The 25,388-nt window shown below is 54.2% G+C and overlaps 9 protein-coding genes across 9 annotated transcripts; 5 read left to right on the top strand and 4 right to left on the bottom strand.

Moving 5' to 3' along the window:
- Positions 1-1,782: 1,782 nt before the first annotated feature.
- WHR41_00535 (uncharacterized protein) lies at positions 1,783-5,067 on the bottom strand (the record flags this gene model as incomplete). The annotated part of the gene is made up of 1 exon (XM_069369141.1): positions 1,783-5,067. One exon carries the CDS (start codon positions 5,065-5,067, stop codon positions 1,783-1,785), a length of 3,285 nt encoding a protein of 1,094 aa, XP_069233590.1.
- A 1,144-nt stretch (positions 5,068-6,211) lies between these two features.
- WHR41_00534 (uncharacterized protein) lies at positions 6,212-7,335 on the bottom strand. Its single transcript, XM_069369140.1, has 2 exons — positions 6,776-7,335; positions 6,212-6,715 (listed from the first exon to the last, which is right to left on the bottom strand). The coding sequence occupies exons 1-2, from the start codon at positions 6,978-6,980 to the stop codon at positions 6,354-6,356; spliced, it is 567 nt and encodes a 188-aa protein (XP_069233589.1). The 5' UTR covers positions 6,981-7,335; the 3' UTR covers positions 6,212-6,353.
- Positions 7,336-8,498: 1,163 nt separating this feature from the next.
- WHR41_00533 (uncharacterized protein) lies at positions 8,499-10,100 on the top strand (the record flags this gene model as incomplete). The annotated part of the gene is made up of 1 exon (XM_069369139.1): positions 8,499-10,100. The coding sequence occupies one exon, from the start codon at positions 8,499-8,501 to the stop codon at positions 10,098-10,100; it is 1,602 nt and encodes a 533-aa protein (XP_069233554.1).
- An 833-nt stretch (positions 10,101-10,933) lies between these two features.
- WHR41_00532 (uncharacterized protein) lies at positions 10,934-12,038 on the top strand (the record flags this gene model as incomplete). The annotated part of the gene is made up of 2 exons (XM_069369138.1): positions 10,934-11,761; positions 11,823-12,038. The coding sequence occupies 2 exons, from the start codon at positions 10,934-10,936 to the stop codon at positions 12,036-12,038; spliced, it is 1,044 nt and encodes a 347-aa protein (XP_069233553.1).
- A 2,905-nt stretch (positions 12,039-14,943) lies between these two features.
- On the bottom strand, positions 14,944-19,323 carry WHR41_00531 (uncharacterized protein). Its single transcript, XM_069369137.1, has 3 exons — positions 19,129-19,323; positions 19,033-19,072; positions 14,944-18,974 (listed from the first exon to the last, which is right to left on the bottom strand). The coding sequence occupies exons 1-3, from the start codon at positions 19,239-19,241 to the stop codon at positions 15,027-15,029; spliced, it is 4,101 nt and encodes a 1,366-aa protein (XP_069233556.1). The 5' UTR covers positions 19,242-19,323; the 3' UTR covers positions 14,944-15,026.
- Positions 19,324-19,479: 156 nt separating this feature from the next.
- WHR41_00530 (uncharacterized protein) lies at positions 19,480-21,126 on the top strand. The gene is made up of 7 exons (XM_069369136.1): positions 19,480-19,653; positions 19,709-19,737; positions 19,794-19,808; positions 19,860-19,884; positions 19,937-20,258; positions 20,310-20,565; positions 20,631-21,126. The coding sequence occupies exons 1-7, from the start codon at positions 19,625-19,627 to the stop codon at positions 21,080-21,082; spliced, it is 1,128 nt and encodes a 375-aa protein (XP_069233555.1). The 5' UTR covers positions 19,480-19,624; the 3' UTR covers positions 21,083-21,126.
- Positions 21,127-21,279: 153 nt separating this feature from the next.
- WHR41_00529 (uncharacterized protein) lies at positions 21,280-22,509 on the top strand. The gene is made up of 4 exons (XM_069369135.1): positions 21,280-21,405; positions 21,488-21,790; positions 21,845-22,040; positions 22,092-22,509. Exons 2-4 carry the CDS (start codon positions 21,707-21,709, stop codon positions 22,277-22,279), a joined length of 468 nt encoding a protein of 155 aa, XP_069233837.1. The 5' UTR covers positions 21,280-21,405; positions 21,488-21,706; the 3' UTR covers positions 22,280-22,509.
- Positions 22,510-23,039: 530 nt separating this feature from the next.
- On the top strand, positions 23,040-24,174 carry WHR41_00528 (uncharacterized protein). Its single transcript, XM_069369134.1, has 2 exons — positions 23,040-23,229; positions 23,284-24,174. Exons 1-2 carry the CDS (start codon positions 23,118-23,120, stop codon positions 23,916-23,918), a joined length of 747 nt encoding a protein of 248 aa, XP_069233838.1. The 5' UTR covers positions 23,040-23,117; the 3' UTR covers positions 23,919-24,174.
- A 67-nt stretch (positions 24,175-24,241) lies between these two features.
- WHR41_00527 (uncharacterized protein) lies at positions 24,242-24,991 on the bottom strand (the record flags this gene model as incomplete). Its single annotated transcript, XM_069369133.1, has 1 exon — positions 24,242-24,991. One exon carries the CDS (start codon positions 24,989-24,991, stop codon positions 24,242-24,244), a length of 750 nt encoding a protein of 249 aa, XP_069233841.1.
- Positions 24,992-25,388: the final 397 nt, after the last annotated feature.

Here is a 25,388-nt window from a genome sequence, read left to right as displayed (position 1 = left end):
ATCTGGGCGGATCTACCGCCGCGGGGGGACAACCCGCATCGCATGGATCTGATCGCCAAGGCCGTCAACGAGCCCGGTCCCAGAGTTCGCACGTGCATGTCGCGGGACTCTGCTCGGACCGCTGTGTCGACACTACTGGTGCACCAGCCCCACCGATCTTGCAAAAGCTTGCGGAATGCCGCCGGCGACTCTCTCGGGCCAAAAACTGGGTTTCGATGCCATGAACGCCGAGGGTAGCTATGTTCTGCTACGCAGCGTGAGATGCTTGGTAAGTGCTTGATAGAAGTCTAGCATGCTCTGTCGACGAGACAATTTGGACACCGCCCTCGATGTCAGTTCCGACCGCCGCAGCATCTGCACGAGTGGAGGCCGTATCTAAGCCGTTTGAAGCTTAAGTTCAGCCACTGCCCGTCGAGCGGTATCGAACACTTCTAATAAAACTGACCAACGTCCATGACTTGACGGGCCTAGTGCTCGCGTCGCATTGCAGCGCTCATATTAATGGTGCGAAAAGCCCGTGGTTCTTCCGAGCGCCTACAGTGCAATTGTGATTATTTCCGTGACGTTTCGCGTTTTTTTTTTGGAAGGCGGTTCACGTGATCCTGGCTTCGAAGCGGGGACTTCAGGGATCTTGACTTCACTCTCGCTTACTACCAGCGGCTAGCGTGATCCGAGGAGCCCTCGCTTAGTAGCACTCTAACCTCTTTAAAGTAAATTGAGAATGCAGAAATTGCAGGGGATGTAACGGACGTTAGGATTATCACGGACGTAGAAACCCCAATGATCATGTGTAGCTATAGTCAGTCCTTCTCGATGCAGTGCAAGCTTGTCACGAGCAATATAGTTAAGGATACAAAGCTTAAGGCCCAAGAACAAAAAGAAATCATCTAGCTTGAGTAACGAACGATGGTGGCCGGTTTCGAAGGTTCTGAAATGCGGTGAGCACCGTATAATGGTGCGAGTCCCACAGCATTCGTTTCCGCTCTCAGTCGCATTCCTGCGAGACATGAACGTGTATTCGATGCAACCAGCGACGGCCCTGTGTGATTGGAATATCTGGACGGTCCTCCTGACCTGCGGATGAGGCAACATGGTGTCGTGTCTCGGGAAACGCCGAGCAAAGGTTTTTGGTTATATATATTCCAAAAAGATCAAAATTTGACATGAATCAGAGGTTCTGTAGTATAGTGGCTAGTACGGCACGTTGTGGAAGCTCCCTCTGGAGCATACAACATCCGTGCAGACCCGTGTTCGATTCACGGCAGAGCCAGAGCCATGATTCAATTTTTTTTCGATATACGCCTCCTACGATGCTCAGACAAACTCCCTGGTCTATCACGCATCAAGGCAGGACCTAGGCCATTGCTTTTAGCACTCAGACAACAACGTCCCCGCTAATTGGGGTTCGAATCATGGCAATACCGTGGTGGATGTTTCGTTCGTGGTTGAGTCTTCACGCCTCCAGCCAGGTCGTCCCTCTGGTCAACCACAAAGGCAAGAGATTAAGCATGTTTCTCTCCCGAGCAATCAAACAACGACGCCCTCTTGATCGGGAAATCAACTGAGCTACTCCGTCAATCGATTCTTCCTCCTGCCTGGCGTGTCCTGAGGGGTCCTACCAACCATTTCACGACAGAACCATGCATTCAATGCGATTCATTATGTTCACATATTCTAAAGGTCTTTTAGAAGGACATGGAGCATTCAACCCCCTAAGACAATCCAGCAAACTTGATATACTCCGGTCAAAACCGCCGCGAAATAATCATACAGCCATTTCCTTCATCCCGACTCCTCCCGGAAACCCAGCCCAAACACTCTTGTCCTCAGCAGCAAACTACTTGCCACAACCGAGATGCTGCTCAACGCCATCGCGAGCGCCGCCCAAGCCGGATCCAGGCGGATATGGTTGCCCGACGACGTCTTCACCGGATAGAGCACGCCGGCCGCCACGGGGAGGGCGATCATGTTGTAGAGGGCAGCCCAAAAGAAGTTGAGGATGACTCGCCGGAAGACAACGCGGCTCAACGACACCAGCGTGAGCACAGCTCTCAGATCGGAGTGGACCAGTACGAAAGACGCGGATTGTACCGCGACGTCCGAGCCGGAAGCTACGGCGATGCCGATGTCTGCTGCTGCCAGAGCTGGGGCATCGTTGATGCCGTCGCCGACCATCGCGACCGTGGCTCTGTTCCGCTTATTGCTCAGAATGCTCTGGAACCCGATCCCGCGCCTCGGCTTGAGCGATTGCATCAGGTACTTGACCTTGTCGGCCTTCTGAGCAGGGAGGACGCCTGCGATGATGTTGTCAGGCGGAATTCCAACTTGCTTACCCACCGCAATCGCAGTACCAGGGTTGTCGCCGGAGAGCATCCAAACTTCGACACCTTGGGCCCGTAAAGATCTGACTACTTCTGCTGCTTCAGGACGGAGCGGGTCTGACGCGGCGAAGGCTGCCTCCATTCGCCATTGGTTACCAGTTTCACGGCAGGCCAGGAGTATCACCGAGTAGCCACTTGACTTCCAAGAACTCAGTAGCTCGGCCGTTGTCGAAGAGACTTCGACGCCGTAGTCTCGCATTAAGCCTTCGTTGCCGACCAGAGCCTCGTACTGGGTTTTCCCACCGCTGCCAGCCAGATCAAAGCTTGCTTTCAGACCTCTGCCCGCAATCTCATCAGCAGCGGACACACTGACCGTTGCAGCATCTCCTTCAGCATTCACAAAGTTGACGGCCGCTTTGGCGAGTGGGTGACTGCTGTTTTGCTCGACGCTCCTAAGCACGCCCAGGACGATTGCACGGTCCAGCCCAGACCCGCTATCGACGACTTGGTGCTCTGCGATCTTCGGCTCGAGCCCTTCCGTCAAGGTGCCGGTCTTGTCGAAGACGACGGCGTCCATTGTGCTTGCTTCCTGGAAAGCTTCACCTCCGCCTTTGACGAGGATGCCGCGCTTTGCCGCCAACCCACCTCCCACAAACAATGCAGTCGGGGCAGCCAGACCTAGTCCGCAAGGGCACGCTATGACAAAGACTGCAATGGCGAATTGCAGTGACCAGAATGGCCAGCCTCCGACGTCATTATCAAGGTAGCTATGTGGAAGCGCTCCGGATAGACCGAGTGAAAGCCAGACCATCCATGTTATGATGGCAATCAGTACGATGACAGGTACGAAATAGGCCGTAAGCAAGTCCGCGATGCGCTCCATCGGTGCGCGCTTGGATTGGCCTTCACGGACCACGCTGATGATCGAGTCCAGCATAGATGCACCGGCGGGACCAGTGACACGGATCGTTATGGCCGCACCTTTGTTGATAGTACCGGAATAGACCGAGTCGTCTTTCTGTTTGGTGACCAGACGAGACTCTCCCGTCAGACTCGACTCGTCAAAGCTGGCCTTCTCATCCAGCACGACACCATCGCAGGGCGGACTCGAGCCGTGAGGGATCCTGATCAAATCACCAGTCTCGATAAAGTCCACATTCATCGTCTCGATGTTTGAGACATCTCCATCTTTCAATGTGACCAAGCTAGCCTCAGTGGGCCGCAGGTTGCCCAAAGCCGAGATCGCATCACCAGACTTGGCCTTCATTTGGGCTTCGGCCAGCCGTCCCAGGAGCAGAAACATCGTGAGGAAAACGACAGAGTCGAAATACGACTTCTTCGAGCTTCCGATCAGGTCCTCAGAAGGATGCGACGCAGTGACGATCAATTCAACTAGCGACGAGCAGAAAGCGATTGTCGTGCCCAAGCTGACAAGCATGTTCATGCTGCCGAAGCGGTAGAACCGCTTGAAAATTGGTGCTGGGCTGCGTGGCCCCCAAAGCGCATACAATTCCTTGAGTGTGCGTCTGTGGAAGTGATCGGTAGCGAAGAAATAGACCGGAGTCGCCATCGCAAAGGTTGCCCATTCTGCTCGGCTGACACCGTGCAAACGGTGCATCATGAACATATACCCAGGATCGTGTTTTGGTACCAAATTCATGTATATGACGCCGATAATAAGAGTCGGAATGGCAGTGATTGTTGAGAACAGCGCGCGCAAGAAGATTGCTCTTCGCTCCTTTGCAAGCATTTCTCGGGAGCGCTGCTCCACTGATTTCGGCTTGTGAATCGTAATCGTGAAGGATGGGTCGAGTGCGCCAATCTCGTCGATGATGCGCCTGATCGTCAATTTGGGTGTAACGGGCACATACGAGAGTGTCAGAATTGGCGAGTCCAGGGTCGGATGATCCTTGATGTCGACGTCCATACCACGCACTGCGTCAAGTACACGCACTGGACACCGCGAGCAATGCATGCCTTCAATCCGAAGTGATATCGTCCTTTGAGCAGCGACTTCTGATCCTTCCTTCGAGTCTGTCTTCGTGCTGTCCTTGACATTCGCTGGCCTCACTTCGATCAGTTGCGCGTCATATCCGACGTCTTCGATCGCTTCAACGAACTGTTTGGCGTATATGTCGGGGTCTTCCGCTGAGAATCGTACATCTGCGCTATGTCCGATCAAAGAAACGTTGGCCTGCTGGACATTCTCGATCGCTTGAAGCGCTTTGGTGACATTGCCCACACAGGAGCTGCAGGTCATTCCCTCAACAGACAGCGTGGCAATAAATTCAGGTCGAGTCGCACCTGTATCTGTGCTGGTCACAGACTCCAAGTTCGCGTGCCCACTGGACGCGCACATTTCGCAATTGGCGTCATGGAGCAGACGTGTGGCTTCGTCCACTTGAGAATGTCGCCGGGGATCCCATCGCTGCACTGCTTCTTCCAACCGGGCATCTTGAACGGCCGGACGCGAGGTTTTCTCGTCGAGCGTGGGATCCCATATAGTGTCGAAGATTTCATAGCCGGCCGATGTCAGTGTTTCACCGAGAAGCTGCACCGACACATTCCTCCCGTGTGCGATGGTGACGATGTGATTGACAATCGAACAGTCCGAGACGACAGCGTTTGTGTTGAGGCCATTAACCACAGAAGTTACGTGGCTAACGCATGTCGGGCAATGCAGATTCGGGATGAGGAAAGACGTGCAGATGGGCGTCGGCCCTGAGGCTGATGAGAACGACGCCATCTTTTGTTCGTAGATTCAGTTTGTGAATACCGGCGTAACAGGAGCAGCCGGCTGGCTTGAACTTCTTTATTGCAAGCTTGCTGTACGAAGCGCCCTTGTACTGCCGGTTGCCACACGCACAAAGCGCGCAAATACGCTCAACACCAATGGGGTTGCGAAAGCACAAAAGCCTCAAGGGCAAGTGCACGGGCCAGGGATGTCAGACACTGCAATCGCACCGAAGAATATTTGGGAAGTAGCCAAAGCCTTCCAGAATATTATTAATGATGAGTCTCGTATACTTGTGAAACATATGGCGTGACTGGCAGCGCGATCTTTTGCGGTCACCGAAACACAGGCGTTCATCACCGTCACTTTTCTGTCATACAAGCCGGAACCATGCCCATGACCTCCATCACATGTCATGCTCGGAATGCATTCCTTGCGAGAAGCTTATTTTCCTCCAAAGGTCCCATCCGGCCACACATTACAGCTCTGGGAGTCACATACCGCCGCCAGCTCCAGACAACGTCGCGACATCTGCCATTACAAAGCATTTCATTCTGGAGATGTCGCCACACGTGGAAACGCGCTCTCGTCAACACGTCCCGCTGCCTGATAGGCTGCTCACTCGGTGACCTCTCGACAATGTGGTATCTGATGACATACCATCCGTCGATGAGTACCGCGTCCTCGATGGGTCTCTCAATGACGGCCGGAATCACCACCTCTATCTTGCTCGAGACGGCGCTCCTACATCTGGGCAAAGATCGGTTGGCGTGGAAAGCTGCTGCTCGCACCGCATGCGGTATGAGCCTTGTGTCGATGTTGGCGATGGAGTTTACCGAAAATTTAGTGACGCTGGGCCTTTCAGACGGTTCTATGGGACTTGCTGATGCTCGATTCTGGGCGGTGACCGGGGTGTCAATGTTGGCTGGGTTTCTCGCACCGCTGCCGTACAACTACTGGCGCTTGAAGTTTCTTGGAAAGGCGTGTCACTGAGGAGAGATGATTGCGCGGGTGCAGTGTAGACGGGCTATTCGTAACAGACACTGGCTTGATGAAGGATACCTGTGTTATCGGCAGAGGAACTGTTTTCTCCAGAACGACAAGAGCGTGGTCCCTGGGACGTAACTGTATCCAAATTTCTATGGGGTCTTGGGAGTATCCATGATCATCGTATTACGTTCGTATCTGAATGTGTCACATAACAAAAGCTCAAAAAAGAAAAGGGTATCCTCCTGACCAATGCGCCCTAAACGACCGATGCTAATGAATGCACTTTTCATCCTTCCGACAGACCTTTCCTAAGAGTACGACAACCCAGTCTCTTCTCCTTCCCTCGAGGCACCAGCGTGTGTATTTGTGGGGCTGTCATGAGCGAACGTGCTCGTCGGGCTGATGTCGCGAGTGCTGCCGCTTGCTATGCTAGAGTTCGGGCTGCTTTCTGGAGAGACAATGTACAGCTCCGGATAGCGACCGAGGAACATGCGGCTCCAGTAGGGTATGGAGGGAATCTTGATGGAAGCGAGAGAGGAGTCGTAGTTGGGGAACTTTTCGTAGCTGGCTTTCTCCTCGGGCATGTAGAGATCGTGACGCTTGACATCGACGTACGAGGTATATCGTGGTATGGGCTTGCGCGTGACACGATGCTTTTCGAAGTTCTCGTCTGGACGTCGAGTCAGTATACCGCGCTGCGTTGGTGAGGTGGAAGAGCGCAAAGACTGACCTTTGTCAAGCCAGGCACAGAGATCCTTTTGAGAAGACGTCTGCAGGCCACCACGGTATTTGTACAGCAAGATGGGCGCTTCGTCCTGCTCGTCCAGTCGATATTTCTCGGAAGCACTGCTGCTCGAAGTGTGGGTAGAGTCCGTCAAACCGGTCTTGTCACTGCGCTCGAGCGACGCGGTGTCTATGCCGGGCGGGTTGGCCATGGCAGGCAACACTGTCGGAATGGAAAGCTCTAGTGCCGACGCTATTGAGTCACTAGATTGAGGCGGCTTGTTTGGAGGGCGGTAGAGAGGATATGTGATGATGGCGTATGCTGTCCGTGTGCGCGTTTGGTCGGTGCCTGAGACAAGGCGCAGAGCGGATTGTGAATCGTGTGACGGAGGGTGGAAAGATCAGGCGGAGGCGGACGTATGAATGGCGTGGATCAGGCACTGGAGCACACCGGGCTAGGCAAGGTTACAGGCGGGTTTGCGCGATGAGTGGCTCGGAGCTGGCCTGACCAGGTGTCTGGCGCTTCTTGGGTGTCAGACAGAGGCGTGAGCGGTTGGAAATGCTTGACCGGTGGGCGCAGCAGCGGTCCCTCTGCATGTGACCGCGTCGCCGGCCGGCGTCGTCATTCGCTCGGCCGACTTTACCTTTTTGCGCTACGCAAGCAGCCGGCGTCGATGGATGTGGCTGAGCTCGCCACGGCCGTCTCTAGCTCCCGTCTTCAGCCGCAGGCGATCCATCCCGCGCCATCCGTACCAGACAAAGAACGACCCTGGAAAATAATAAGTATAGATCATTGCGTCGCACAACAGCTGCGTCAAAACTACACTGCCGCCAGGCGACATCACGGCTCCGCCGTGGTTGTGAGTCACTCGGATCCAACGACTGCCGCTTGGTCAGGAGCATCAACACTCCCCAATGCAACGGGCCTTGTGGCAAACAGAGGGCGGCTAGGCAATTGGGCGAGATTCATCACGCCGGCCGGACTGGGCTCCCAATATCGCTCATCACCTGACGTTGCGCTCACAGCCCATGCCAGTGGTTGGTTTTCCAAACTACCATTACACCACCTCACTATACTACACACTATACTCTCAGCCCTTGCAGATGTGGCGTTCCTCCTGCGGGTGCTCCTCGGCACGCAGTGGGGCCGGCAGACTACGATGCAGGCTGCGGAGGGCGTCCACATGATGAGCCTCTGTCTGAGCTCCTTAGAGCGCGCGCGCGCAGTCACGCGTTTCACTCTTGCCCTTCACAATACATCCTCACCTGTACCTCTGTTCTAGCATCTTACAATCACACCCAACAGACGCCATTCTCATCACAAAGAAATCAATCACTCCCAACAATTCATAGCGTTCACCAATATCCATCCGTTGTCTCTGTACGACTGTCCCGGATCCACATATTGCACCGTCACGGTACCCTCCACTACTGCCTGTCTGCTGTGTTTTGTACGTCAGCGAAACACGCGCTTCGTCACCCGCCATCGCTATTGTCCCATTTCGAAAGCATCGTATCACACATATTTAAGATATACCCCGACATAGAGCCCTCGGCTGAGGGCACGAATCAACTCCTGCGGATCTGCACCTTGCATACAGACGGGCTCTGAGGAGTCGAGTAGTCCGCAAACACTTCTTACCGCAACTAGAACGTTTCACTCTGGCATTCTGGATTCGCTACCGGCAACGCCTTGGGCGTTCTTACGCTCCTCCGAGAGCAACACCCCGATGGAGCACAGCACATCCTCCCTTGCCCCGCCGGCACCTTTAACAGCTGCAAATCTACACTCTTCCCGGAGTTCTAGTAGGATCCGGAGAGCAGAGACGAGCGACTCTGACAAGGCTGGGAGAACATGGGCGCGCGAGGTTGACGATCCCTGGGATGCTTGCATCTTGACTTTGGATGGTGGTGGAATCAGAGGATACAGCAGTTTGATGATTCTGAAAGCTTTGATGCATGAGATTTGGATATGGGAGGAACGATTGGAAAAGGAGGAATGCGATGATTCTGAAGCACGCGCGTCAAGAAAAGATTCAGGCAGCCATCTGAGGGAAGGTCGGAGGCGCGAGGGCGAAGTTGTTGCACCTGGAGCGCTCGAGGAAGACGAAATGACAACATCAGACACAAAACGCAAAGCCTTCGTCGAGGAGGAGCTTCTCCCTTGCCATTACTTCGACTTCATGTACGGGACATCGACTGGCGGGCTCATTGCAACGATGCTTGGTCGGCTGCGCATGACGACCACGGAATGCCTCGAGGTCTATCGCACAGTAGGCAACGAGCTTTTCGGAAGGAGGAAAAGCAACATCCCTCTCGTCACCAAATACTACCACGAGCCTCTCGAGAAAGCAGTCCAGGATATTGTCGGAAGCCGCTGTCACGAACACGAGAACTGCGATGGCAAAGAGGACATGCATCCATTCGATATTGAAGAAAGCGCGGCGATGGGCCTAACTCCATTCGACGTCGATAAGCCTCGTGTCTGCCAGTCCTGCTGTCTCACGGCCACACACGACCAGAATCTGTCAGAAGCTTACCTCTTGAGGACCTACCCCCATTACTACTCCGAAAACGCCCCCAACTGGATCACGCGGTATAACGAAGGCGCCGAGCCCCTCAAGATTTGGGAAGTGACCCGCGCCACATCCGCCGCCCCATTCTACTTCAAAATGCTCGAGGTCGAGATCGACGGACAGTATCGGTCGTTCAAGGACGGCGGCATCCGCGAGAACAACCCTTCCGGCGCCGCGCTCAGCGAATTCCACTCCCTCTACGAAGGCCGCGCCGAGAACCCAGCCCTGCTCCTCAGCGTCGGCACCGGCCGCCCAGACCACACGCACGACGGCTTCGCCGCCGCCTGGCCTGGGCCTTTCGGCAACATACCTTTCATCCGCACTGCGCTCGAGAAGCGCGCCGTTCTTCAAAACCTGCTGATCAAGTACACCGAAGGCGAGAAGCAGCACGCTCAGATGCGCGAGCACGCCCGCGGCGAGCATACCTGGTACAAGCGCCTCAACGTCACAGACGGCCTGCAAGATATGTCCTTGGACGACTGGGTCAAGGGCGACTGGCACGGGGAGAAAGACGTGCCTGGCGGCGCGAGCCTGACGCGCATGGAGAAGGTGACGGAGGCGTATCTTGCTCGGGATTTCGATGGGATCTTTGACAGCTACGGTCCGCCGAGTACTATGCTTCAGCAGGCTGCGGAGAAGCTGGTCCGGCAACGGCGAGCGAGAGAGCAGGAAGGTGGGGAAAGATGGGAGACGTTCATCGGGAAGCATTTGCATAAGAAGGAGGAGGACAAGCCGGAGGTTGAGCTGGCGAGTTGACTCGGGTCGCACGCTGGTTATTAGGTAAAATATCTCTATTGGCATAGATACACGGTCTACAAAAGCCTGTGGGCAATTTGCATCGAAGGCTGACGCCGAGACGTCGCTTCGCTATATCCATGGCTTTTCCATACTCCGCGGACTCTCGACCCAGATCTCCACGACCCTTGGCTTTGTCAGCGCAGGATTCCTCCCAGGCATGGAGTCCCAGCCTTGACCAGCCAAAAATCTGGCAACGAGTCTCACTCATCCGGTGGGGCTGAGACTCCTTCGTTGCATGTGATGACTGAGAGGCGGTTGTCGTTCCTCGCCGGAGTGAAGTTCATCCGCCAGGGCTGACAAACTCGGGCTGACAAGCTCCACCTACAGCATACGCGCCCTCCGTTCCCAACTCAGTGTTGTTACGTCGTCGATTTCTTGCTTCTTGGGGTTTCGTTGACCGTGTCCAGAGCCGAAGAACCTCAAAAAACTAATAGCACACTATTTTGCTATATATCGAGATCACAGATCGAGGGTCTGGATACTGCATTCCTCCCCTCTCTCGACAGGAAAGCAAAGCGAATTCGGTCAGATTAAGCTGTCACTGCGCGGATTTAAGGTGCTGTGAAGGATGCTGCAGCATCCTTTGTTGTCAGCTGGCTGAATAATGATCAGGTATGCACAATCGTGCTATCATACATTATTGTGCAATATGATTATACACTACAGTATATAAGCAGCGGGCCCCAGCCAAAGGTCTGCGCAACGATCAATCTTTACACCATCGTCACGTCTATCTATAGGGTATAGGCTCTCATCCCCCATATACATCGACTGCTCAGTAGTGGTTTATCATGTCTGGCGACCTCGTCCTCATCACCGGCGCCACCGGCCTTGTCGGCTTCGGCGTCCTTCGCGCCGCTCTCGAACATGGCTACAGGCTCCGCGCCGCAGTTCGCAGCGAGCAAAAGGCCGAGATCATCCGCTCTAACCCAACCTTGAAAGGCATCAGCGAGGACCAGCTCAGCTTCGTCATCGTGCCCGACATCCTCGCAGACGGCGCTTTCGACGAAGCCGTTAAAGGCGTCAAGTTCATCCTCCACGTCGCCTCGCCCGTTCCCAGACTGGACCTGACCGGCTACGATGACCTCGACGCCGAAATCGTGCAGCCCGCAATCCAGGGCACCGTCGGGATCTTCAAGTCTGCACAAAAAGCTGGTGGCGTCCAACGTATCGTCGTGACTTCCTCTGGAGCTGCTCTCGTTCCCATGTCAGCTTTCACCGGCACGACAGACGAGGTCGTCGGCCCCGACTCTCGCGGCGAGCCTCTTCCTTCACCGTACATGAACAACGCGCAAATCGCATACAACGCGTCGAAGATCCACGCGCTGAAGCACGCCGAGGACTTCATCGCTACGGAGCAGCCCGGCTTCGACGCTGTGCACATCCACCCTGTCATCGTGCTCGGCCGCAACGAACTCGCCCTCAAGGCTGCCGAAGTTGACAACGGGTCGCTTTCGTTTGCTATCGGACCGGTCGTTGGACGCCACCACCCTACCCCGTTCCCGTTGACCGTCACCTCACTCACGTCTGTTGCGCTTGCGCACGTCCGGGCTCTGGACCCGAAAGTCCCTGGCAACCAAAGCTACTTGCTGGCAAACAAAGGCGACGAAGGATACCACGTGAGTGTGCCGCCGATAGTGAACATTACATGTTGTAGCTCGAGAAGCTGACTTGCAACAGTGGGACGACGTGAAGGAGTATGCTAAGAAGCACTTCCCCAAGGCGATCGAAGACGGCACTCTGCCGAACAACGGTAGCATGACGGGGTTCGGTATCAAGGCCGACGTGAGCAAGACGGAAGAGATTCTTGGCATTCGAGAGAAAACGTTCGAGGAGATGATGATTGAGGTCATCGGCCAGTACGTCGAGTTGGCGGCGAAAGAGAAGGCTCAATAGGGATCTGCGGTTTGTTCAGTCCCATAGGTCGGGGTAGAGGTTGAGGTGACAGGTTTTGCAACTCGCATGCGTTGAGCTCAGTACCTGTTGGATCCGATAATTTTCCATTTTCCTTCAATTTCAATTCAACCTGTAGGTAGGCCGAAACGTCGGGCCGTTGATTACCTACTTGCCAAAGTTCGGTTTCCATGATCTCGAGGGCTCTCTCGCGATATTCGGGCGGCTTGTCATCTGCTCGGTGGTATGATTGATTGAAGGGCCAGCGTCATTATCGCGTGCCACAAGCCCAGCCAAGCCGAAGTTGCACTAGATTTCATTCAATGCGCATCGTATTGCTTCTGAAACGAATTGCCGTGAATGATGTGCACTGACGGATCGTATGCGTTGAAGTATCGCGCGATCAAGCGATCGATGTCCGCTTTCGACGGGAAGGCTGCCGGTGTAACGACAAAGCGAGCGTCTGGAGATATATTGGCGAATGCTGGCGTCTCGATTGCCGCGGCATGAAGCCTAGTTTCAAATCTCGACGGCAACTGGTCAATTAGCCATGCTGCGACAAAAAACAATTGAAAGCCCTCGGTGAAGCTGTGTCCAGTGAAGGGGTTGCTTAAGCCGGTCTTCGTATACTGCGCTCAGAAACACGTCCCTCGAGATACGATAGTTGAGAGAACCTCCGCTATTGCTGTGCTCTAAAGATGCCATCAACGGCAGCATGACCTGTAAGGTCGATAGATGACGAATGAAAATTAGTGGTAAGTAGAGGTAGTAAAGGCTGTTGAGAGATCGTGGCTTGTAGGTCTCTCGCAATAGTGCGATTGAGAAGGACGCGGCCAAGCTTCGTGGGCACTCTTGTTTGAGGAGCAATGCCGGTGTTGCCTGGGAACTCATCACGTAGGCGTTCATGGCAGAGGCAGCTGAACGTTCCAGAGATTTTGAATCTCAGAGGACAGTGAGACCGTAGCGGATGTACCTGGAGGACTCACATGCCTAGGGACGGCACCTAAGAACGCGCTCGATCCTACGATTCACACTGGAACTTTCGCGTGGCGCGCCGAAGAGCACAGCGAATGTGGAAGCTTGATATACCCGTTGAGAAACATGTCTACGCAGCAAAGAAAGACAATGATTGGGTGATCTCGAAGATCAAATTCGAGTCGCGTGAGCCTAAGTACGGCAGCTAATTTCGTCGCCTGACAGAATGAAAGCTCAAGTTGGGAGAGCATGCAACTGAACTCCTGGGTCACTGCCTCGTTGACGCAGCCCATACCCCGGCGGTTGAGCAGCTGTAGGCAGGACATGAGCTCGTCGGGATCTGTGCATTACACTTGTATCGACCGCAATCCCGGCAACCGCTTGTTCGCGGGATTCCAGATAGTTTACCAATCGAAAAGGTTCTATCAAAGTGAGATACCACCGCAAATCCTTCGAGAACGCGGAGAACCTGTTTCGGTTCATCCTTGAACGTTGCCAGCTGTACCAACCCGCTGCTCAATCCGCTGCTCAATGAAGCTGATAGCTGCTCCTACGTATCAGTGCATTATTGGAAAGCTTTTCCGGATTGCATTGCAATTTTTGAATGGAGGTCTGAACGGTCGCGTCTTCCAAGTTCGTACTTGCTGTTCAAGCCTTGCTGCACATCAAGCGCGTCCGCCAAAAGACTGGCTTTTTTATCGAGCAGACCACATCAGGAATGCGCCCTGCGTCTGCGGTGTGGCCTGGGGACAACGTTCCTGGCTGCATTGGCTTCATTTGCAATTTCCAGATATTTCAAATTCGCTTTTGCAGATTGCAGCCATACTTTGGCCCCGAGACGTAAGTGTTGGCGTTCCCGAGGATCGATACATGAGCGCATTGCCAGAAGTGTGAAAGTTGATGGCAGCCAGCATCGTTCGACATCATGCCGGTCTCCCCGGACATCGGTATGGCGGACGGCACGACTCAATTCTGATCACGTCGCCTTTCAGCGGTCGCAACTCATGAAATTACATCGATGCCCGGGCTTACCTGCCTTCCACCTTCATCGATGATCCTCTTCTTGCGCCCGAGACTGAGCGATCTGCGCATTTCATCGCGCAAACTCGCCGCTGCCCTCCGCAACCGCCGTCCCGCGTGGAGGGGACATAGCGGAGACACTGCTTTCTTTCTCAGCGCGATCCCAGACGCCGTCCGAGAAGACAGCGCGCGCACCAGCTTGATCAATTGAAGACTCTGCGAAATGCTCCTTTTCTGTGGAATGACAGGTCTGGTATACGTGCTTGGGAATGCTCTGAGGGAAAAAAGAAATCGATGAACGCTCGTATATTAGAGCAATGACCGTATATTATAGCAGTAGCCACGCTTTCGTATATCTGAATCCTCAGTCCAAGTGAAATTGGTCCAAGGAGTCGAACTCCAAGTTGAACTCCAAGTCAGTCTACGACGGTGGCTCGATACGAGAGGTACATTGAAAGAGATCCCTTGCGATTATTCCGCGTTTGAATTATCGGCACGCAGCAGGGCGCGGGGCTGATGAGTGTGATGCGACAGGTAGCGTTGGACGAGATTTGTTCGTTGGGATCAATCTTGCGGTCAGGAGAACGGCACGGAATTCAGGAGGGCGCGGGAAGAAGGTGAGAAGCAGTGTGAAGCTCACGGCGTGTGAGAGAGACCTCGATGGAATTGAATCTTTCCTTAAGCCGGCGAGTTGGTTGCAACAGAAGGTGCACGCGATGTGCGAACACGAGAAGCGGCCAAACCGTTGTCTTGCGCCGAGGACGTGGGCCGCGACGACACACTGGAATCGCGGATCACATTCTGTGAGCAGCGCAGAAGACGTTCTGGCGACAGTGTGAAGACCTCAGGCAGAGGTTCGCGTGCTTGTCAGCCTTTCTGGGGCAATGGGACGATAGCCATGAAGCATTCAACAAGATGTGATATGCAATCTTTGAGCTACTAAATCTACAATAGCATACATAAACCCGAAATGTTACATGCATATCATATGGACACTCAAATGCGCATGCTCTCCAAGATGATCTTGTACTCCTTCCTCTTCTTCTTCTGGCCACCGAGCTTGACCCGCAACTTTCCAATGGCAGCCGCCAAAGGCTGGAAAAGCTGCTTCTCGGCCAAGTAGGAGCACAGGAAACTGCCTCCCGCAAGCGCAAGAATGAACAATCTGAAATTGACACTCATCCAGGTGAGCTCCATCAGGTCCGAAAGCCAGGGCGCTGGATCGAACAGAATGTACGAACTGATGGCGAGGGTGACAAGCATCGTAACGACGAAAGGCAAGTTCTGCGCCATGCTCTGTCGGAATGGCGGGCCGACGCTGAGCACGACGGCGGAAAGGATGTATTGGTAACAGGATAGGGTGAACAGGGTCGTGTTCTCGCTGTTCTCGGAGTTCGAGTGCTCCTTGTCGAGCACAGGTGGCTGGTACCAGGACTGTTGGCGGACGACAAGCCAGCCGCAAAGTTGGGTGAGAATACAGAGAGCGATTTGGCCCAGAAGCGGGACGAGGACTTTGCGACTGACAAGGCTTGCAGTAGGTCGCTTCTTGCTGAGCTGCGAGTAAGGACCAGACCAACCCATGAAGATGGCGATGGGCAAGATGAGCAGCAGGTCGATGTACAAGAATTGGAAGTCGCCAAGGTTACTAGCGGTGGCGTAGAGGAAGCTCACTGAGGTGAACTGGATGGCGGAGTACAGCGACATGTACTTGAAGCAGCTGAAGCTTGTCACAAGCGCTGCTCGGCCTTCGCGAATGACCTCCGGTACGCAGCTGATGTCGAAGATCCGGCTAGTGAACGGAGCAGCGACTGAGGCTTCGGCTTCGGAGAGCGAGATGCCAACATCAGCAGCCTTCAATGCACCACAGTCGTTGGCACCATCACCGCAGAAGCCTGCAGAATAGTCGATGCTCTGGAACTTCTCAATCATCTCGTGCTTCTCGTCGGGCGACATTCGAGCGAAGACTTGGCCAACAGCCAGCATTTCCCTAAGCACCTTCTCAGATGCGAAATCGATGATCCAGCGGAATACGTCACCCGAAATGGCGACAGAGTAATTGCGAAGATTGGAGACGTCGTAGGGCAGCGAGGAATCGTGTTCGGCAGGCGGTGGCAGCGGTTTCAACGTATTCTCATCCAGTTGGTACATTGGATTGTCGACACTTTCCCAGGCGAGTTTCGAAAGTGCTGTGTGCGCGTCTCCTTCAACGAAATGAGGTACGAAGCAGTGTGCTGTGCGGTCGATGACACCACACTCACGCGCAACGCTGATGGCAGTCAGAATATTGTCGCCAGTACACATGACCGTGCGAATGTTGGCCTCTCTTAGTTCGGAGATGATATCGGTGGTAACTTCCTTCAGCTTGTTCTCGAAGACGATAAAGCCAGCAAACTCCAGGTTGGACTCGGCCTCCTCGCGCTTCATCTTTTGAACCTTGAGCCAGTTGAGCTTAAAGATGTGCTTCGTAGCACATGCGATCACACGGAAACCTCTGTGGGTGTAGTACGCCAGCAGCTCGTCGTAGTCCGGAGGGAAACTCTCAGGCCTGCAGATGCCTTTCATTGCTTCAGGGGCGCCCTTGACGTAGACATCACCGCTCTTCTCGCCGAACTGACGGACGATCACGCTAGCCCGGCGAAGTTGAGATGCAAATTCGAACGACTTCAAGATGCCGAGTTCGATCGGTCGACGACTGTTGGGAGAGTCTCTTTCTTCGTCGATGTCGAGCTCCAATCCAGGAGGCGGGCGTGCGACAGATGGCGTCAGAGAAGCGTCCTCTTCCTCGTCGCCACCAGCAGGCCTCTCAGAGCCTTCCTCGAACTGCCAGCCCGTGTACTCGAACATCTTGAGATCGAGAGGATCGCCGATGAACTCATCGTCCACAATTCGCAAAGAATGGCAAGTCGCCATTGTGTATAGAATTGCTTTATTGGCGTTGTAGTCCATGGTCGGATCGCGTTCGTACGTGGCGCCGGGCAGTAATTCGTTTGAGTCGGAAAGGATGTCGCCGAAACGATTGTGGGGTCTTTGAACGACTCTCACACCAAGGACATCAAGGCCATCTTCAGTGAGCGTGCCGGTCTTGTCAAAGCACATAATGTCAAGCTTGCCGCCGACGTTGACCCTCTGCGGGCTAATGCAGAAGATCTGCTTTCCCTTCAGACGGGACAAGGCGAAATTAGTACCGATTGTGAGCGTAGCTGGCAATGCCGGAGGGACAACGATAGTGATGAGATCCAATGCGCGAACCACAATCAGATGCCATGCCAGCCCCAGTCGCACGAAGTTGATGAACGAAGCGACAAATCCAATGGCGGCAATGCAAGCCATGACACCAATGTATCTAAACGAGTCGCGGTAGAACGTGAAGCCAGACGGTTTGGGGAAGAGCATAGAACGGACAAGAGCACCTTTGGTCGTGTTGAAGCCAGTGCGCACAACCAAGGCGAGAGCAGCGGCCTCATCGCTCTTGTCGTCCTGGGGTCGCCTGGCGCGGATGATTTTTGTGCCACTGAAAAGCATGTGTCGGGCGACATCGGGGTGGATGTTCAAGGCAGCGAGATCCATGAGCTCGAGGGTCTCATCGGTAGATGGCGACTTCGACACTGGCACAGATTCGCCTGTCAGCATGCTCTCGTTGACTATGCAATCGCCTGAAAGCAGCAAGCTGTCGCAAGGGAATTGGCCAAGGTTGGGGTCCGTGATCTCGTATACATCTCCCGGAACGAGATCGCCAGAATCGATATACCTCCAGAAGCCACTGCGAAGCACACGGATATCGCAATCGAAACGCGAAATGTCGCGCAGGCGTTTCATGGTTGCTTTGGTCTCGATGAGAGTGGTCGTGATACTAACGACAGAGATTGCAAAGATGCAGGCAGCGTAGTAGTAGTACTCGTCAACGGACCAGAGGAACAGACTGGCGATCTGAAAAACATAGAATGGGTGGAACGCTTCGTCCATGAGGAGCTGTCCCGTTGTCTTTTGCTCAATATCGATGACGTTCCTGCCAAAGATGCGCTCGCGGTTCTCTTGCTCCTCACTGTCGATGCCTGCTCTGACCGCGGCCATGTCTGTCCATGCTGGGTCCTGCCAAGTGTTACCGGGAACCAGCTTGTCCTTGAGCGGATGGTAGCAGAATCGAATGTAGCGGTAGTCCAGAATGCGCAGCTGATCCATGATCGGGTCGTCGTACTCGTCAAAATCCTGCATTTTCCCCTTTCCACCTTGGCCGAACACGGAGGAGAGTGAGTTTCCAAAATCTAGAACTTTCAGGTCTTGAACAGCCATCTCGCCCCACTGGTTCTCAACGACAACCCAATCGCATTGTCCCAACGCGGTGCTCTTGCCAGTGAGGCTCACATACCACTTCGGCAGCCATCGAAAGATGAGGTACCCGATACCGGCAGTGAGCACACATATGCAAAGGTACAGCGCAAAGCCAATGACGGATGTCTTGAAACCAGCAACCACGATAGTCATATCCTCCGCGTGGATATAGATTTTCTGGTTGTGACGTCCACCTGAGCGGTACCCGCTGGTATCGGAGCCTGCAGACGTATGTCTCTTGAGAAGCGGTCGGTCAACGGACCTTCTACCAGGAGATTTGGATCCCCTTGACGATCTTGAGATTCCGGACGACCTAGAGAAACCTGAAGAGTGCCTGCTCCGGCTAGGCCGCTGGCTTGCTCTGTCCAGATCATCGTCGTCCGTACTGCGCTCAATAGAAGCATCCTCTTGATCCAGACTTCCACGCTCCATATCATCAAGCTCATCCTGCTCATCAAGCACAGCATCTTCTTCCGACCATTCTCCAGAGATCGAATCGCGGTCCTCCTCGTCGTCGTAGAATGCGAAACTGGTGGTGGAGTCTGCCCTCGGTCGTCGGTGTGAAAATATGCTAGCAGCAGTCGGAACACTTTCGCTCATTGGACCTGAGAAGACCTATTCGGAGTGAGGTTAGCTCAGGCGCGCAAAAGCTCTAGACAGGCTCTGCTCGTACCTCGTCCTGTGCCATTTCCACATCGTTGACAAAGCTGGCTCTAAGGGATGTCAGCCACGTACTACAGCGCCCTCCATGTCATATAGTCGCACATACTCGCTGAAGTTGGACTCGCGCCGGTACATGGCGCTTCGTCTTCTCTGCCATCCTTCGTCGTCTATGACGGCCGACGGCCGTCGACTACTGTAGGAGTTGGATTGCGAATCCATGGTGTCGAGCGAGACCCTTCTCCCCAGTCACACGGCCTCTCAGCACATCTCGTGCAGAAGAAAAACACAAGCGGGCAGGAAACGAAGAATCTCTGGACACGGGACAAGGCGTTAGACGTGCATGACCATTATCGCGACCAACCCACGCTGTACCTTCCTGATTCAGCGTGCCCCAGATCGCCTGTCCCGCTGCATCTTGATTTCTCTCTACTCCGCCATCCGTGCTTCGCTGGGTGCCACCAACGGCACATACAATTCTTTGACTTCTGAGATCTCGACGACATACAACCAGAAACACTGTTCATTCTCAGTTCCCCAATTAGAGCACGGAAGTCTCGCAACAGCTTCGCTCACTCGCCGATAGCGAGTCATAATTCGCCAACATGGTGAACATCACGGACAAGATCAAGGAGTTTGTTGCCCGCTCTATTGGACCGTTTTTGGCATTTTGGCTGACAGTTCTTCAGGATCGAGGATGAGATGGCTAGAACGCAAAGTATGCTTCACTTCTATCACTCTATGTGACGAACATTGATCGCTAACACTTCCCAGAGAACAAGGCGACCAGTACGTTTCTCCGTCCAACTCCGGGCTCTTCTTGATACTAATGATCAACAGACTACCATCTTGGATTGCTGAAAGGGTGACTACCGTCGGGCTCGCATTCTACTGGCTAGACGCTGACACAATAACAGAAAGCTCGCCCGTCTAAGAGCGCAATTACTCGAACCTGCTCAGGGAGCAGGAGGTGCCGGTGGTCAGGGTTTCGACGTCTCCAAATCAGGCGATGCAAGAATAGCGCTGGTCGGTTTCCCTTCTGTCGGAAAATCGACGTTCCTCTCGAAGATTACGAAGACCAAGTCAGAAATCGCCGCGTATTCCTTCACTACGCTTACGGCAATCCCTGGTGTGCTCGAATATGGCGGTGCAGAAATTCAAATTCTGGATCTACCCGGTATCATCGAAGGTGCCTCGGAGGGCAAGGGCCGCGGTAGGCAGGTCATTTCGGCTGCAAAGGTATTTCTCTTTTGGGCGCTGGCGAAACGTACGTTTACTGACCCTTCTCAGACAAGTGATATGATCGTCATGGTTCTGGACGCAACCAAGCGTGCAGAGCAAAGAGCTCTACTTGAAGCCGAATTGGAAGCAGTGGGCATCCGACTCAACCAAGACCCTCCGAACATTTACCTCAAGCCCAAGAAGGCGGGCGGCGTCAAGATCACTTTCCAGGCAACACCGAAGTACCTCGACGAGAAGATGCTTTACAACATCTTGAAAGACTACCGCATCCTCAATTGCGAAGTCCTGGTTCGTGATGAAGAAGGTATGTGCCTCGCGATGAGCTACTCTAGCTGCTGGTTATATCGTGCATTTACTGACGCTTTGTAGCCACGGTCGACCAGTTCATCGATGTCATCATGAAAGACCACCGAACATACATCAAGTGCCTTTACGTCTACAACAAGATCGATAGCATCAGCTTAGAGCACCTCGACAACCTCGCGCGCGAGCCTAACACAGCCGTCATGTCCTGCGAGCTTGATCTCGGAGTTCAAGAAGTTGTCGAGAGATGTTGGGAGGAGCTGCAACTCATGCGCATCTACACCAAACGCAAAGGAGTGGAGCCTTCATTTGACGAAGCGCTCATCGTACGAAGCAACAGCAACATCGAAGACGTGTGTGATGCGATTCACAGAACACTCAAGGACAGCTTCAAGTATGCATTGGTATGGGGCGCAAGCGCAAAACACATGCCACAAAGGGTCGGCATGGGCCATATGGTCGCGGACGAAGATGTCGTCAGCATTGTGGGTACTAAGAGCGGTTTGGCAGCGCAATAAAAAAAAAAAAGATTACGTATCTGCCATGCAATATTTGGAGCCCAGGATGCGTTTCCCGGTTACAAATCGGCGTTTAGCCTTACTCAAGTCGGTCGGCGTTTACCGTTCACTCGAATGGTTACCCAGCATGCTCGTCCCTGCATCCGCGGCACACGGCGCAGCGTGCCGCCGCTGCGAACGCCACATGTATGCTGTGTAACATCGACTTTTCACTTCCGCTGGCGAGATTGTCAACGACCCCTCGCGACGCGTTGAGTGCATGCATGGTGCGGCACTCAATTCATGCAATTCTCAATGCTATTGGTGAATAAATAGCGGTCAAGGTCAGTGAGTTGCAGTGAGCAACAGGCAGAAACGCGCCTGGTCACATGGGTCTGTCGACTTCAATGCTGAACTCGTCTTTAGGCCTCACTAAAGCGTGAGAGCTGTCTGCGGTTGCCCCGTGCGCCCAGGCACCCATGACGGGTTTCTTGTCACTTCGCGATCGCACCACCGTCCACACCTGTTGTCACCACCCCTTCCTCGATCGTTGTCTTTCGCTCTCTCCAGTATTTGCAAGCTCTAATACCCACACGCACATAGACATCACAACTGTTCCAACCTTGACCAAACGCTGCAACCATCATGGCCGGTCAGAGCAAAGTTGCCTGGGATTCTGTCGAAGTCTGGCAGAAGCTCGTCGCCGCCATCATCGCCACTGGGGTGAAGGTACGCTACAGTTCCTCGTCTTCTAGCACTCTCGTATTGATCTATGTTTGCCAGATTGACGTTAGTGCCGTCGCCACTCATTTCGGCACGACCTACGATACGGTTGAGAATAAACTCCGCCCGATCAAGAAGCAGGCGAAAGCTCTCCAAGAAGCTGTCAACAATGGGACTTTGGACAAGGTGGCCGCGACACGCAAGTCGCCCAGCAAGCCAAAAACTCCAAAGAAGAACGCTCCAGGTGCGCTTGACAGTAAGTTTTATGCGCCATCGCATCGCTCGGGATACTCTAATGACACTCAAGGCGTCAACAACGGTCGCATCGGAAAGACCACGCCCGTCAAGAAGAACGCGAGGAAGAACGCAGTCAAGCTTGAGGCTATCGAGAATTCATTCAGCAGCATGGTTGACGAGGACTTTGCGAATGTCGGCTCTCCCAACAGCGGCTTTGACGGTCTCGACTTCGATTCGGGAATCAATCTTTTCGGGTAAGTGATTGAGTGGATCGTCGCTTCTATTGTCCGATGGTTTGAGAGAAGGCATTGGCGCAGGCTGGCCACGGGACATGGCGAATCTGAGCAACTATGTCGAGCGATTGTGAGAGGGAGAAGGATGGTGGATTGGCTGCTGGGATGGCATTAGCTCGTGTTTACTCGAGTAGACAGCGATCACTTTCGGAAGACAGTACTTTATCTTGAACATAATTCACCATTGTTCTATTGGGTCTTGATCAACGAGCTGGCGATTTTGAACGTGCGATGACACGGTGCCTAGAATCCTTGCCGAGGACATCAGGCAACCGTCAGATCGATCAGACATACAGCCCTCCATATGGCCAGACATCTGCAAGTGATGATGCGGGAACCCACGCAAAGCGCTGTGATAGTTACACAGTGGGCTGGCTCAAACATGCATGCTGCAGGCACTTACAAGGGTTCGCGTGAGCCTTATGCACCTCGACGAACGCGAGAGCAGTGTTGAAATGACATGTCAATTCAGCAGGGATAAGATATTTCGGGCCTCGAGATTTCTCTCGTAGTGCGTCTGTGTTCAGTGAAAGCAAAACAAGAAGTGAAATCAGCGTGACTGCGAAAAGGCCTGATCTCACTTCACTTTTGCTTCAATCTCGGTGCCTCAGCCACGCGCTTGATTTCACCTCTTCTCGCGCGTGTCTCGTGACTTTCACATGTCACCTTGAGCCTGAAATCTTCTTTACCTTTCTCAACTTTCTTCCCCTCAGCCCTTCTCTCCCGGGCTTCCACACTGACAACCTGCACTTCCTACGACCGTACTCTCACCCGAACGACCCGCCATACAAATCTGAAACCTCATGAACATGGCCATCTGGACTGCCGACCGCGACCAGCGCCTGTTCCTCCTCTTAATCGAGCAGGTCAAGGTCAACGCTGATGTCCTTGCCGCTGCATGGAAAGACAGCTACGGTGCGAAGCATGAACACAAACCGTCACCCTACCCACGAGACTAACGGTCGACAGTCAAAACGGGCGTCGACGACTACGAGCCCACGCCGAGAGCCATCTCCGAGCACATTGGCTCGCTCAAGAAGTCCGTCAACGGCAACGGGGTGAAGAAAACCGCAAGCACCCCGAAATCCACTCCGCGCAAGGCGGCTGCTACGAAGACTCCGACCACCGGTACCAAGCGCAAGCGTGCCACCAAGGCCTCCGACGAGGAAGAGGCGATGGACCCGGAGGATACCGACGCCGAGCGTAAGATGCTCAAGACCACGCCTTCCGCTCCGCGCTCGCGTCTTTCCCGTCGCACCAAGAGCACTCCAAAGTCGTACCAGGAGGACGACGGCGACAGTGACGAGGACGCCGCCGGCGAGAGCGACGAGGGCGATGCTGTCATGGCCGAAGACGCCGACCTTGGTGGCGAGGACAACGCTCAGGCTGGCACTGCTTTCGACGGAGCTGGTGAAAATGCCCTGGTCAACCAAGTTGGTGAGCATACGGCTGCCAACCAGGTCGCCGGATCTGCTACTAGCCGCCAGCCGACTCCCCAGGGAAAGTCCACCAACGGATCCTCTAAGTCTGGAGGTAAGCGCTTCATCAAGCGTGAGGATCTCGGCGACGACAGCGATGGGAGCGACTTTGTCCCCGAGCTCTGAGCTATCACATCCGCCTAAAGAACCCGTTCACGCTCATCGCGGCCCAACAATACCGGGATCGAGATAATAGCGAGTGAAAGTTCTGCATATCGGCAGGGAGTGCATTGATTCTGAGAGAGAATTTCCTTTGTTCACCGGCGATTCGAGGAGATTAAGGTGTCAGTGGCAATCGTGAGAGGCGTTCTGGACAGGAAAGAAATCAGGAGTATCTTAGCTCGACCGTAAAGAAGTCATGAAATACGCCAAACCATCAAAAGCCCCTAAGCAAGGCATTTCAGACCCAAGCACGCCAAAATGCAAGATATCACAGAAACAGGCCCACCTCACGTCGCGTGGATGGTGTTCACCATCGCCCAGTCCTCGCCCAGCACATCCGCATTCTCCAGCACCCTTCTCTTGTCCACGTCGCCATTCAAGCACTTCTGAATCGCGGTCTTCGCCAACCTATCCACCGTAATCGAAGGCACCGTGCCCATGGCAATGATCGACGTGATCGCATCGCCCTTGGCCAGCACAGTCCCAACCCTAAACGCCATGACATCCAAGCACTTCTTCCCATCCACCACCTCGCTCGAGTCCATCGTCTCGAACAGCCCCTTCTCCGCCGCGCCCTTGATCCGCCGCGTGTCGCCCCACAGCCACAGCGAGCGGAACTGGTTCTCCTCGGCGCCCCAGAAGGACATGAAGACGAAGCGGAAGGGCTTGATGTACCCGCCCTTCTGCGTCTCCATGTACTCCGGCGCGCAGATGCGCGCGAACTTCTCCGCCGCCTGCACGGGGTACGAGATCCCCGTCTTCTGCGCCTCCTCCAGGCTCTTGTGCGAGTTCACGGGCGCGCCCAGCGCCCAGATGCACCCGCCCACGCCCCAGCCGCGCAGCCGCTCGAAGAGGTGGTCCGGCAGGTCGTCGAAGTTCTCGTGCAGGAGTTGTGTGACTTTGGGGTGCGTGCTGTATTTGTCGTCGAGGGCGCGGCGGGTCAGGCAGTAGACGTGCTCGATGTAGCGGTTGTTGAGGGTTTGTTCGAGGATTTCGGAGCCGATGAAGCCGGTCGCGCCGGTGAGAACGATCTTCATGGTCGGCAAGTTGGTTCTGGGTATTTTGTGTCCAGAAGTAGAGACAGGTGCGAGGAAGTGGAGTGGATAGTGTTCAAGATACCGAACGACCTTTGTGGGCGGCAAGCGGGCACTGACGGGATACGTCTAGAAGCTCCTCTGTAAGCTGTGTGGGGCAGTTACGCAGCTCCAGTGGAGGTACCGACAGCCTTACGGGCATGTGACTGCGGGACCTCTTTTTCGTACCATCAATTCTTTGCGAAGTTTTGGGGGCCGAGAACCGAAATTGTGGGTGGCAAATACCGGTTGTTGCATAGGTATTGTATCAATTCAGATTTGCGACGCTGATCGAACGTATTGAAGGGACAAGCTCCCACTGCCGCCAGCGTTCTACGAGGGGTCAATCAATATCTAAACT

The sequence above is a fragment of the Cladosporium halotolerans genome, assembly GCF_011745625.1.
Source record: "Cladosporium halotolerans strain TM138-S3 chromosome Unknown Sca2, whole genome shotgun sequence".
Classification (NCBI taxonomy): Eukaryota; Fungi; Ascomycota; class Dothideomycetes; order Cladosporiales; family Cladosporiaceae; genus Cladosporium; species Cladosporium halotolerans.
The sequence above is the reverse complement of the archived record's forward strand: the minus strand, read 5'-3'. Positions and strand labels throughout refer to the sequence as shown.